Source organism: Macaca nemestrina, chromosome 9, assembly GCF_043159975.1.
Source record: "Macaca nemestrina isolate mMacNem1 chromosome 9, mMacNem.hap1, whole genome shotgun sequence".
Taxonomy (NCBI): Eukaryota; Metazoa; Chordata; class Mammalia; order Primates; family Cercopithecidae; genus Macaca; species Macaca nemestrina.
This window is the reverse complement of record NC_092133.1, coordinates 108,416,193-108,428,734: the sequence shown is the minus strand read 5'-3', so window position 1 is coordinate 108,428,734 and position 12,542 is coordinate 108,416,193. Positions and strand designations below refer to the sequence as shown.

General features: G+C 43.1%; 1 protein-coding gene across 7 annotated transcripts in view; it reads left to right on the top strand.

The window, feature by feature from the left end:
• The window catches only part of LOC105495960 (cyclin Y), a 314,134-nt gene that overhangs the window by 294,285 nt on the left and 7,307 nt on the right, over positions 1 to 12,542 (top strand). For all 7 annotated transcript variants that reach the window (XM_011765885.2, XM_011765882.2, XM_011765886.2 and 4 more), the window contains one exon: positions 1,189 to 1,355. In XM_011765885.2, coding sequence (XP_011764187.1) covers positions 1,189 to 1,355 — 167 coding nt within the window. The remainder of the gene's footprint in view (positions 1 to 1,188; positions 1,356 to 12,542) is intronic.

Here is a 12,542-nt window from a genome sequence, read left to right as displayed (position 1 = left end):
CAGGACGACTGTTACCAAAACAAAACAGAAAAATAAGCAGTGTTAGGGAGGATGTGGAGAAATTGGAATCCTTGTGCATTGCCAAAATGTGAAATGGTGCATACTGTGGAAAATGATATGTCAGCTCCTCAAAAATTGAACATAGGATTACCCTATGATCGAGCAATTCCACCTCTGGGTATGTACCCAAAGGAATTAAAAGCACGGATTCAGACAGATGTTTGTACACCAGGGTTCATAGCTGCATTGTTCACAATAGCCAAACGGAGGAAACAGCTCAAATGTTCATTGACAGATGAATGGATAAACACGATGGGGTATGAGCATACAGTTGAATATTATTCAGTCTTAAAAAGGAAGGAAGTTCTGACCCATGCCACAACATGGGTGAGCCTTGAGGACATTACACGAAGTGGTAATAAGCCAGACAGAAAAGGACAAATATTTTATGATTCTACCGATATCAAATGCCAAAAATAGTCAGATTCATAGAGACAGATTCACAGAGAATGGTGGTTGCCAGTAGCTGCAGAGAGGGAGGAAGTGGGGAGTTATTATTTAACGGGTGTAGAGTTTCAGTTTGGGAAGATTATAAAGTTCTGGAGATGGATGGTGGTGATGGTTGCACAGCAGTGTGTCAGGTGAATGTGGTAACCACCACACTGCAGAAACAACACAACGGTGTGAATGTACCTAATGCCGCTGAACTGAAAATGGTTAAATGGTAAATTATATGTTGTGTATATTTTACCACAATAATTAAAAGATAGGCTTAACAACTGCATGTGTATCTATAGTTACCTCAAAACAAAAAGCTTAATTTTTAAAAACCTACAAACAAAAAAAAATCAGTGTATTGTCTATCCTTTCTGTTGGAACATTCATTAACATGTATGGATATCACAGTTGATAGAGTGAGAAATTAGCCTGTGCTTCCTGGAATTGGTTCCTCCACAGAGTCTGTTTAAGATCCAGCTGCACCCACACTGTCCACTGACGGAGTGGGACTTTTAGCCCATGTTTCATCAGACTCATTGAGCCCTTTGGCCTTTTCAGAATAAATATGATTGGGTAATAAATTCCCATTTAAAGGTGGATATGATACATAATATTTTAGCATTTCTTGAGGTGTGCTGGTGTTTAGGAGAAAACAAATCACTTAGCTCTGGCATTGTCTTGTCTTCCCAGGTGTACCTTGAAAGACTTTTAACATATGCAGAGATAGATATCTGTCCGGCCAACTGGAAGCGGATTGTTTTAGGGGCGATCCTGCTGGCCTCCAAGGTGTGGGATGACCAGGCTGTATGGAATGTGGATTACTGCCAAATCCTGAAAGACATCACGGTGGAGGACATGTGAGTAGGGGAACGGGGGCAGGTGGCCATCAGAGTCTTGGCCAGACCATTTGGAAAGAAAGCTGCCTCCTTTTTTAATGGTCTGTATAGTGCAGAATGAATGCATTTGACTGAATGTCTATTGTGAGCTGGTACCACGGGGGCATGGCTATGGAATATTACATATGAAAACCTGCGTTTCTCATTATGTGGATCATGAACAGGTACTGGTGACACCTCCTGGTTTTGTGAAACTGGTTTACGGAAACTATATTGTAGGCAAACACTCCTTTAATTAGAAAGGTGTGGTCCAGCACTGATAGCAGCCTGTGATGGTTTATATTTGGGCTTCGTATCTCACTGCAGACTGATCACAGGGAGGTAATGCCCCCATACAGTCCTTTGTAGGCAATAAGCCAATCCAAAAAGCACAAAAGCTAAAATATTTTATATGTTTGTTTAGTTTCACAGAGAAAACATCCACTTCTTTGTCATGTTTTGCAGGCTCAGTTGCCTCAGGTCAGCCTTGTGTCCTGGGGCTCCCACTTGCAGCATGAACACAGCTCATGGAGGGGCATCGGCCTTGGGGGGCGTGGGGCCTGAGAGCTGTCCACTCCCCTTACTCTTTGGGCAGTGTCAGGGTTTCTCAGATGGGCCAGTCTTCAATTTAGGTGAGGATTATTAGTAAGACACCTGCAGACTATTGTTTGGGGAGTGGGGTCTCTATGGACTAGGAATCCAGGAACTGAGTTCAGAGCCCTTGGGGAAGAAGGAATTGTAGAAAACAATCAGCTAGCACTACTTGACTTACAGTTCCTTATGATTTATAGTCACTTCTGACATTATTGTTGCTAAAACTTTTCTCATACATTTTGTTTGGCAAACCTCCTCAAGACGTCTTTAAGCTGGAGGAGGTTACCAGCTCTGTCCCAGTCTACACCCACATCCCTGCCCCCAGTAATCCTCAGATGCAGGACCTTCCCAGTGCCTGTGACAGCTACCACTGCAGGGGCATCCCTGGGCTGCAGACTTGTGGGCATGCGGTTCTGGATTCCGCAGTAGCCTAGGGCCCTCCTTGCCTCCGGTTACCAACTCCCTGGGCACCCATTGTTGTGGTGGCCTTTGAAGTATGCTTGTTTATGTTCTTAGGGCATTTGTTGCAGAGCCTATTCCTGCTGCAGACCTATAAAATTTCATCCTGTGTCTGCAGTTCTCTATTACATAAAGTAAGAAACACATAAAGAAGTTTTTTTTAAAATCAGAACTATATAGTAAGAAAAATAAAATTCTTGACTATATTTCATGGTGAAAGCAGCTACTAAAACAGTTGTCATTCATATCATAAAGGAGGTGGACGTTTGGGTGCAAGGTATAAGAAATTCTGGCCTGTTTTCTTTATTAGGGATTATCTTTCCTCAGCTCCTTGGTATCATTTGACACTGACCAGCACGTCACGTGATGACTTCCTGGCTGTCCCCTCCTGTTAGATGGTACATGACCAGTGACTTGGTTTAGGTGGTGCCCAGGTTCTGTGAGAGCACAGAGCCCCCCCCCCCCCCCATGACTAGGTGTGTCCACTTAAAGCCAGAATACCTGATGAAATTAGACTCGGTCTTAAATATTATGATTTGTATCCTAGCTGTATTTGTAAAAGGAAGTGAGAGACAAACACAAATTATAGATGCCACAGAAGCATGAAAACAAAAGAGAACAGAGAAAAATGGTCAGTGAAGAACATTAGAGGTGTGGAGGAGATGCTTTTTGTACTCTTATCCTTAACCCACCAGGTTTAATTCACTAAAATGCCAGCAAACTGAATTTTCGTGGAAACTTAGGATCAATAGAAAATCCCCTTAGTTGATTTAAAATTTTGAGGAAGTTTATAAACTGTTTGTCAGGAGGTACACATTACTCAGTTCATGCACATGTCAGTTGAATCCTCTCGGCACCCCTGTGACATGTGTACTGATGTCCATGTCACAGATCTGGATACTGAGGCCTAGAGAGAGTCAGTAATGCCCCAACAAAAGAACCAAGTGGGGAGGTTTACCCCCAGCTGATGAGCAAAGGCTCACCTTTCTCAATCCCAGTGACCATTATACAGTGGCCAAATGAAAATGATGTGTACTGGTCCCCAGTTACGAAGATGTTTTAATTAAGGGCATGAAACATTCATTTTTACTTTTTCCTACTCTCCTTAAATAAAAAGATAGGAGGGTAAAGTAACAGGTAATTTGGAATTCTAGGTACTTAGGTTGTATTCATTGAAGGTTTAAATTCAAGTCAGTAAAAACCAATTACCAGGAATTTATAATCACAGTAACAAGAGCAGCAGCAGCTATCCTATATTGAGCACTTCCTCGCTCAAAAGAAATGACTTTTCTGTGTTAATTCACATCTCACATTTATACATGAGGTGGTACTATTGTTTCCATTTTACAGATGAAAACATGGCACTGAGAATTAAGTAAGATGCCCAGGTCACTTGACTAGTAAGTCAGTCAAAATTTATGTTTCTTCTCTTCTAAGCAATTGGAGCTACAGTTGTTTCATTTATCTAATACTTAATTTAAAAAAAAAAACTATTTTTTGTAAGTCAACTCTTTTTCTACACAGAGAAGTTAAAACAGTTGGCCAGTGTTCATTCAGCTGAAATTAATATCAAGAATTGTTTTGATAATGATAGCCTTAATATCTGTTCTTTTGATAGGCAGTCAATAGCTTAAACAATTACACATTATAATAAGGTTGGATGTTTTTTTCAATTGCAAAATAGTAATAGTTTACTGAATGAAACTGCTGCTTTACTCATTAAGATTTTGAAAGAATCAGCACTGTGGTTAGTAGAATAGTAGGATTGATGTTAAAATTCTGTTCCGTATTTTGTCCAAAGAAAATTGATCATTTTTTAGCCTGCTTTTTGTCTTTTTTGAAAGCTATTGGTGCCCAGGCTACCCCATCACCATCTGAGCCACTGGCTGAACCTTAGTGACTCATGCAGCATTTGATCAGTGCCCCGCATGCCTGTAGCTGGGCAGAGGAAGGAGGCATTCAGGAAGACCTGATGTTTCTAAAAGGTCTGACCATAAATAGTTCTCCTGAAGAAACTCTGGAGTGCCACCTTTTTCCAATGCCCTCTGCCAGGCTGGAGAACAGATCATGGGGAGATGCAGCTCAGGCACCCTGTGCTCCTCTGTTTTCCTTGCAGAGCTCTGAAGACTGAAGGCCCAGAGTAGGCAAAGTTGTAACCCAGCCAGACTGAGTCCTTGCGTGTTCAGATTCTTGCATATTTTATTCTACTGTTTGTTTTGAGAGCCACTGTGGTCCATCTACAATATATTGTTTACTCTTTGGTTATATGATTAACACACTGTAAGACTCTATATGTTCTCCGTAGAAAAGCTGATCAAACAATCACATATATGGATATTTGGGGAGGGATAGACACGTTTTCCCCCTGCCAGAAGATTGGAGGGAGCATGGAGCTTTCTTCTGATAGGGGTGATAGCCGAAAGGATCCTCTGAACCACACATTTGCAGTTCCTGATTATGCAGAGGTACTTGGTGCAGTTGTGTCTCCATTTCTTTCTGGAGGTGCCAGCCAGTGACCACAATAGCGGAGGTCTTTATACATTTTGGCCTGTTTATCCCTAGAAGAAGTTTGAAAAATTTTGTATACCCACTACATTTTTTTTTTCTTAAAGACAGACTTTCGCTCTTGTTGCCCAGGTCAGAGTCCGATGGAGTGATCTCGGCTCACTGCAACCTCTGCTTCCCGGGTCAAGTGATTCTCCTCAGCCTCCTGTGTAGCTGGGATTACAGGCACCTGCCATTAGTCCTGAGTAATTTTTGGTATTTTTAGTACAGACGGGTTTCACCATGTTGGCCAGGCTGGTCTCAAACTCCTGACTTCAGGTGATCTGCCCGCGTCGGCCTTTGTAGTTGATATTTGAAAATGTTTATCCCAAGTTTTAGTCGTTGTAAAGGATGTTATTTGCAATATATTTTATATCGTAGGATTTTAAAGTTAAAAGTATACATTGGAGACTGAATATACCAGAGTAATATGAAACTCACAATTACCCATTTTCTTAGAGGTGAAAATTTTACATTGTTCCTTTTTCTCCTTGAACTCATTCTTTCTAGTTTCCTCACACATTAGCCTCTTCCTCAAAATTCTCCATGTCAAAAATATACATTTAAGTCAAAATTGCAGTAGTGTTTTCTGGATGATAATGTTCTAATTTATTAAAAACACTTTCAGGTCCGAGTTGTCATTAGTACACAGTTGATCAAAATATAGACATACTAAGGCTGGGCGTGGTGGCTCACACCTGTAATCCCAACACTTTGGGAGACCGAGGTGGGTGGATCACTTGGGGTTAGGAGTGCAAGCCAGCCTGGCCAACATAGTGAAATGTCGTCTCTACTAAAAATACAAAAAATTAGCTGGTACTGGTAACGCTCACCTGTAGTCCCAGCTACTCAGGAGGCTGAGGCATGAGAATCGCTTGAGCCCAGGAAGTGGAGGTTGCAGTGAGCTGAGATCGTGCCACTGCACTCCAGCCTTAGCGACAGAGCAAGATTCTGTTTTATATTTTTTTTAAAAGTCAATATAAATTCTTAAATATAAAAAGTAAAACCTTATGGGAAATAGATCTCTTAATGAGATCAGTAGTTTTTTCTTTCATTAGTTTGTATTTTTGTGTATGATGATTATTGAAACCAGGCTGAGTATCAGTTTTATTCCCCTTTCCCTTCTTTTGCCTCTTTGGTGTGAGTTCAGAGCACATGTTCAGATGAGTAGGTGAAATTTTGAGGAGTTTTATTATAGCAGTGTCACTCAAGTCTTAAAACACTTCTTGAATTTTATGCTGAAGTATTAGTAAAGGCTATTTAAATGAGCCTACCAACCCCCACTTCAGTTTGTTGAAAGCAAAAATTGGAAACCATCCAAGTAGCCTGTCATTAGAGTCATTCACTTTCCCAGTACCACATGTTGGGATATAGTCTTTTTCCTGGGCTCCTCAGACGATTTTCCCCCTGAGACAGTGAACCTTAGTAAGGGCGGGTGAGCAGCCTGCCTTTCCCTCCCAGGGCAGGAGAAGAGCGACTGGGAAAGAAGAAGCCAGAAGGAGAACCTGCGCACACAGATTTGTTCTCCAGCAACTCAGTTTTAGGAGAGTGAAATGAAAGTTACAGATCTAGAAATCTCTTTCCTAATGCTGTGTTCTCAAGCACGCTTAGAGACACTTTCTGTACCGTAAATTGAATGCATATCCCAGCTTGAAGTCCAGAGTCCCACTGAGTCCTGTAACAGATGTTATTCATGATATGGGCTGAATTGTCTCCTCTAAAATAGATGTGTGAAGTCCTAACCCCCAGACCCTCAGAATGTGACCGTATTTGGAGATACATTTTTTAAAGAGGAAATTAAATTAAAATGGGGTTGTTAGGGTGGGCCCTAATCCAGTATGTCTGATGTCCTCATAAGAAGAGATTAGGACACAGACAACACAGAGGGACGGCCATGTGAGGACACAGAGAGGGTAGCATCTGCAAGCCAAGGAGAGAGGTCTTGGAAGAAACCAACCCCACTGACACCTTGATCTTGGACTAGTAGCCTATAGAATTGTGAGAAAATAAATTTGTGTTGTTGAAGCCACCCAGTCTGTAAGACTTTGTTACCTGTGTTAGTCTGCCGCCCTAGCTGACTAATACAGATTATGGTACTGGGAAGTGAGGTGCTGCTGTAGAAAATACCTAAAAATGTGGAAGTGGCTTTGAAAGTCGGTAAGGAATAGAGGCAGGAGGAGTTTTGAGGTGCATATTAGAAAAACCAAAGACTGCCTTGAAGGGATTGTTGGTAGAAATGTGGGAAATAAAAGTGCTTCTGGTGAGGACTCAGAAAACAGGACAGCTATAAAGAATGCCTGTACCATTTTGGATGCATTCACATGTCATCATGAATAGAATGTTGTTGGCAATATGAATGTCCAGGGTGCTTATGGTGAGGTCTCAGAAAGAAGTGAGGAGCGTGTTCCTGGGAGCTGGAGGAAAGGTGATCCTTGTTAGAAAGTGGCAAAGACCTGACCAAATAGTGTTCTAGTGTTTTGTGGAAAGTAGAATGTTTAAGAAATGAATGTGGATGTTTTAGCCAAGGAGATTTCCATGCACAGTGTGGAAGGCACAGCCTGGTTCCTCTTGCTGCTTGTAGTGTAGTGTGAGAGGAGAGAGATAAACAGAAGGAGGGATTATTCAGTAACAAGGAACCAAATCTTCTAGCCGAAGATTTAGAAATCTCAAATCTTCTAATCTCAGTTTATCCATATGGCCAAAAAAATGGGAAAGTGTGCTCTGGAGGCAACACAAGGTGTGGTGGGACAGCATTTGCTGAAGAGATTACAGATGTGAAGCATGAATCCAGTCGACCATCTCAGCAGAAGCGCTGCCGGCTTGCACCCAAGGGCCCAGAGACAGGACAGGTGAAGCAAGGCTGTCGTACTCTGGCATTCCACAGGCCAGCAGAACTGTCTGGCATGACGTGTGATATCCTCCAGGGAAAGGGATGAATGATCCTGAGATGGTACCACTGCCACTGTGGGCCCAGCAGGCACAGCCTGGAGTGAGGCTGTTTCCTCCTTGGCTCCAGGGGGTTAGGCCAAGGCAGGGCTGGCTTCCTGGGGGACGGTGATGGCGCATCAGCAGAGAGAACTGCTCTCAAGTCTTTGATCCCTGGAGCTTGCCCTGCTAGATTTCAGGCTTGCTGGACACCGTGACTGCTTGCTTTCTGAGTTTTTTTCTTTCTTTTGGAAGTAAAGGGGATGCCTGTCCTATGTCTGTTGTGTGCCTGTGCCGCCATTGTATTTTGGAAGCAGGTCACTGGGTCACAGCTGGAGAGGAATTTTGCCTTAGGATGAATCATACCTCAAGCTTCACCCATACCTGATTCAAATGATATTTGGATAGGATTTGGGATTTAGAGATGGAGCGGGAATGATTAGGACTTTGGGGCCGTTAGGATGAGGTGAGTGTGTTCTGCACATAAGGTGGACATGAATTCTGAAGGGCATGACGGCAGTGTTGCGGGGCTGAACTTTGGCCCCCTCAAATTCACATGCAAAGCCCTCCCAACCCCTAGTTTAAGATGTAACCATGTCTGGAGATAAGGTCTTTAAAAACCTAATTAAATTAACATTGGTTCATTTGGGTGGGTCCTAACTTAATATGACAGGTGTCCTATAAGAAGAAGAGATCAGGACACAGGCAACAGACAGAGGGATGAGCGTGTGAGACTCAGATGGCCACCAGCAAGCTATGGAGAGTGGCCTCAGGAGATACCAGTCTGCCAACAGCTTGGACTTACAGCCACAAACTGTGGGAAAAAAATTCCTGTTGTTTAAGCCTCCTAGCATTTTCGTTACAGCAGCTCTTGCAAACTAATACACCCTGTAAACTTTATTAAAAGAAGGAATTAAATCCGTATTCTAGGAGCTGCTGGGGATATCTGTGGACATAGATGCTGGTGGAGCTAGAGGCTCCAAGTTATTTTGTGGCACCCACACAGTAAATAGATTCACTATGAGAATTTTTAGAAATGAATGCTTCATTCAATCTTTCCCAGTCAAACCATATGAGCTCCCAGGAATTGGTGGAATTGGGCATCACTTGGCTGAATGGCTGAGGGAAGATTATGACTCCTCGGTAGCCCTTTATGGGAAGAGGAGGCAGCACGAGGCTCACTGGAAGCTGGGGGCCCTGCACCAAGATAAAGATGAGCAGAGGCACTGCCGGTCAGTTTTCCCAGCATAGCTTCAGGAATAGAGCTGAGATGACACAGCCTGTAGAACAGGGGCCTGGACAGCCATCCGAGCTGCACTCCCTACCTGCAACGCCTTGGATGAGCAATGGGTTCCTTCCGCAAATCCCATTTGGGTGTCCCAGAATGGGGGAGGTGCGTGCCAGAAGCTTGTCATTCTTGGCACGCTATGGAAGTCCCCAGGATGCTAGAATCCTCTTGTTCTACCTCCCAAGTGGGAAAAGAGTCAGTGGCTTGGGCCTGAGGCAGGGTGGGAGGCGTTTGGGCAGGAGAAGTCTCAGATCTCCTGGGGTTGGCTCCGTCCTAGCAAGGGCTGCCCTGCCATACTTCTCTGTAATCCCATCACTCAGAATATTGCTAACATTTTTATTATATAGAACTTCCCAGTGTTTACATAGATTTTATTTTTACAAAACTGGGCTCATATTGTACGTGCTGTTTTAAACTTTTTGCCATTTAGCAGTGTGTTAATCTGTCTCAGTTTCCTGGCGGAGGCAAACAACCCGAGCTTTCCCTTGGAGCTCCTGAGCAGGGAGAGGGCTCACAGGTTTCAGACGGAAAGCTTTTCAAATGGGGTTTTTGTTAGTGCTTGTTCTTCTAGGTACCCTTTGGTACCCCTCTTCGTGGCCTCCTGTGTCCCAGCTTCCTAAAGTGACTTTCCTGGTATTTTTGACCATAGGCTAATCTCCTGCTCAAGAATTATCCAACAGTGAGAACTTGACTTGGAGTCCCCCCATGTACCTTTGGACAGAGGGGTTCTGGCTTGGAAGGCAGCTGACTGTGTAGCTGTGTGTCTGTGGGCGCAGGCTGAAGAACACTGTACGATGAGTGTCACTGAGATTTGCAGGCAGAACAGTCAGGGCACTAGGCCATGTGGATAGTCACCAGCACCAGTCAGATGTTATCTCTAGGCAGACCTCATGTGGGAAGATGGGGCCAAGGGCCCGCGTTTCTCCCACTCTCACCAATAATCAGTGGTCACAACATCACAGGCCAGCTTAGAGCAAGAAGTGGCAACCGCTGTGGATGGGGAAGGGATGATGAAATTTCACCGTGCAGAGTTCTGTAGGCAAAAAGCCTGTAAAAAAAAAAAAAAAAAAGAAAAGAAAAAAAAATTACACCTCAGGGTTTGTCTGTTTCTTGTTTTTGTTTTGCAGTGTTCCTGTAAGTGTCATTTTCATGTGTAGACAAATCCAAATAAGGAGAAATCAAGTGACTTGTCCAAGCATTGCATGGCACAGGAGGCCACAGAGAAAGAACTTCAGTTCCTCTGTAGATTCCTGGTGTCTGGGGTTTTGTTTTTAAATTGTGGTAAAATGTATGTAGCACAAAATTTACGATTGTAGCCATTTTTAAGTGTACATTTTTGTAGCGTTAAGTACATTCACATTGTTGTGCAACCATTAACCACCATCCATCTCTAAAACCCTTAATTTTCGCAAAGTGAAACTCTCCCCCGTTAAACACTAACTTGCCTTTCCTCCTTCCTCCAGCTCCTGGTAATCACTGTCCTACTTTTTGTCTCTATGAACTTGACTACTTTCGGGACCTCACATAAGTGGGATCATACAGTCTGTGTCCTTCTGTGTCCGGCATATTTCACTGGCCGTAATGTCCTCAAGGTTCCTCCATGTTGTAGCGTGTGTCTGAATTTCCTTTCTTTTCAGCGCTGTGTAGTATTGCCCTGAGGGTGTGTGTCCCGTTTTGTTTGTCCCATGTACACTTGGGTTGCTTCCACATTGGGCTAGTAGGAATGGAGGCTGTAAGTGTGGCTGTGCAGATACCTCCTCAAGACTCTGCTTCTTGTTCTTCTGGGAAGTGACCCTAGTTTCTAGAAAAATAGGCAGCATATTAGATGCTTTTTACATCATTTTAGAGTTCTGTTTTCAAGTTGCTGAATTGCACCAAATTGGGTTTTTATACAGTGTTGATCTATTTTGAATATTCTGAAATGTGCTTTTTGTTGATCAACTTGAATGTATTTCTTACAATGTTTTACACCAAAACTGTTTCTTCATAGTTATCTAAATGTGGATAGTAAATCCATCAGGCCCATTCTTGGCATCACATTAGTTTTCTGATAATTTATCACATAGCAAGCTGCCAGTGTCCCTGTAAAAGATGTGCTGCTGTAGTTTGGAAATTCAAGTTTTGGAAATTATTTCTATTTTAGAAATCTTTAGAAAAAATTATTTTCAAAATCTTTAGAAAAAAATTCATTGTTCGATACAACAGCTCTAAAATCTGTTTCCCCAAAGCTTAACCAGAAACTCAAGCTTGGAGAAAGGTTGTTCTGTTTTCCAGGGAGCCCTGGGAAAATGCTGCCTTGTTCAAAAGCAGCTTTCTCTTGACTTTGCTCATAGTGTCTGCCTCCATCTAGAAGCATGGTGTCTGTATATCATTTTGGGCAGGATTATCAGGCTGTTCTCTTAGAATACTAGGACTTCTTAGCATTGGGAGAATACGCTCTGCAGTGATGCCTGTTGGCCACCAGACGGCGGTGTGTCCATGGCAGCTCCCAGGTTCACCTGGGATTTGCTCCTTGGACGTTTATTTTGACACTTCTGGCCTTAGCAGTACCTCTGACACCTTTGTTTTATTGAAATCTTACCTGGATTCCAGTATTTCGCAGGATGATCACTTAAATAAAAGTTGTTTTAAGTAAAAATTATCCCAAATCAAAGTAAATTATTATTTATTTATTTATTTATTTTTGAGATGGAGTTTTGCTCTGTTGCCCAGGCTGGAATGCAGTGGGGCAATCTCGGCTCACTGCAACCTCCGCCTCCTGGGTTCAAGCAGTTCTCCTGCCTCACCTTCCCGAGTAGCTGGGAAATTAGAGGTGCCCACCACCATGCCTGGCTAATTTGTTTTGTTTTGTTTTTTGTTTTTTGTTTTTTGTTTTTTGTTTCTTTTGAGACAGAGTTTCACTCTTGTCGTCCAGGCTAGAATGCAATGGTGCAATCTTGGCTCACTTCAACCTCCACCTCCCGGGTTCAATGGATTCTCCTGCCTCAGCCTCCTGCGTAGCTTGGATTATAGGCATGTGCCACCATGCCCGGCTAATTTTCATTGTATTTTTAGTAGAGTTGAGGTTTCACCCTGTTGGCCAGGCTGGTCTCAAACTCCTAAACTCAGGTGATCTGCCCACCTCAGCCTCCCAAAGTGCTGGGATTACAGGCGTGAGCGACCACGCCCAGCCTAAATTCTTAAAAACTATAAAACTTACTACAGTAAATACATTTGGAGCTTGTTATAAGTCTTTTCACAAGGCTATGCGGAAACAAGCAGTGACGCTCTTCATCTGATGAAGAGACTGGAACAGGCCCTCTTCAGGCCTCCTTCCTTGCTGCCTGCCCATGGTTCCCAGTGCTCCTTTGCCCAGCAGC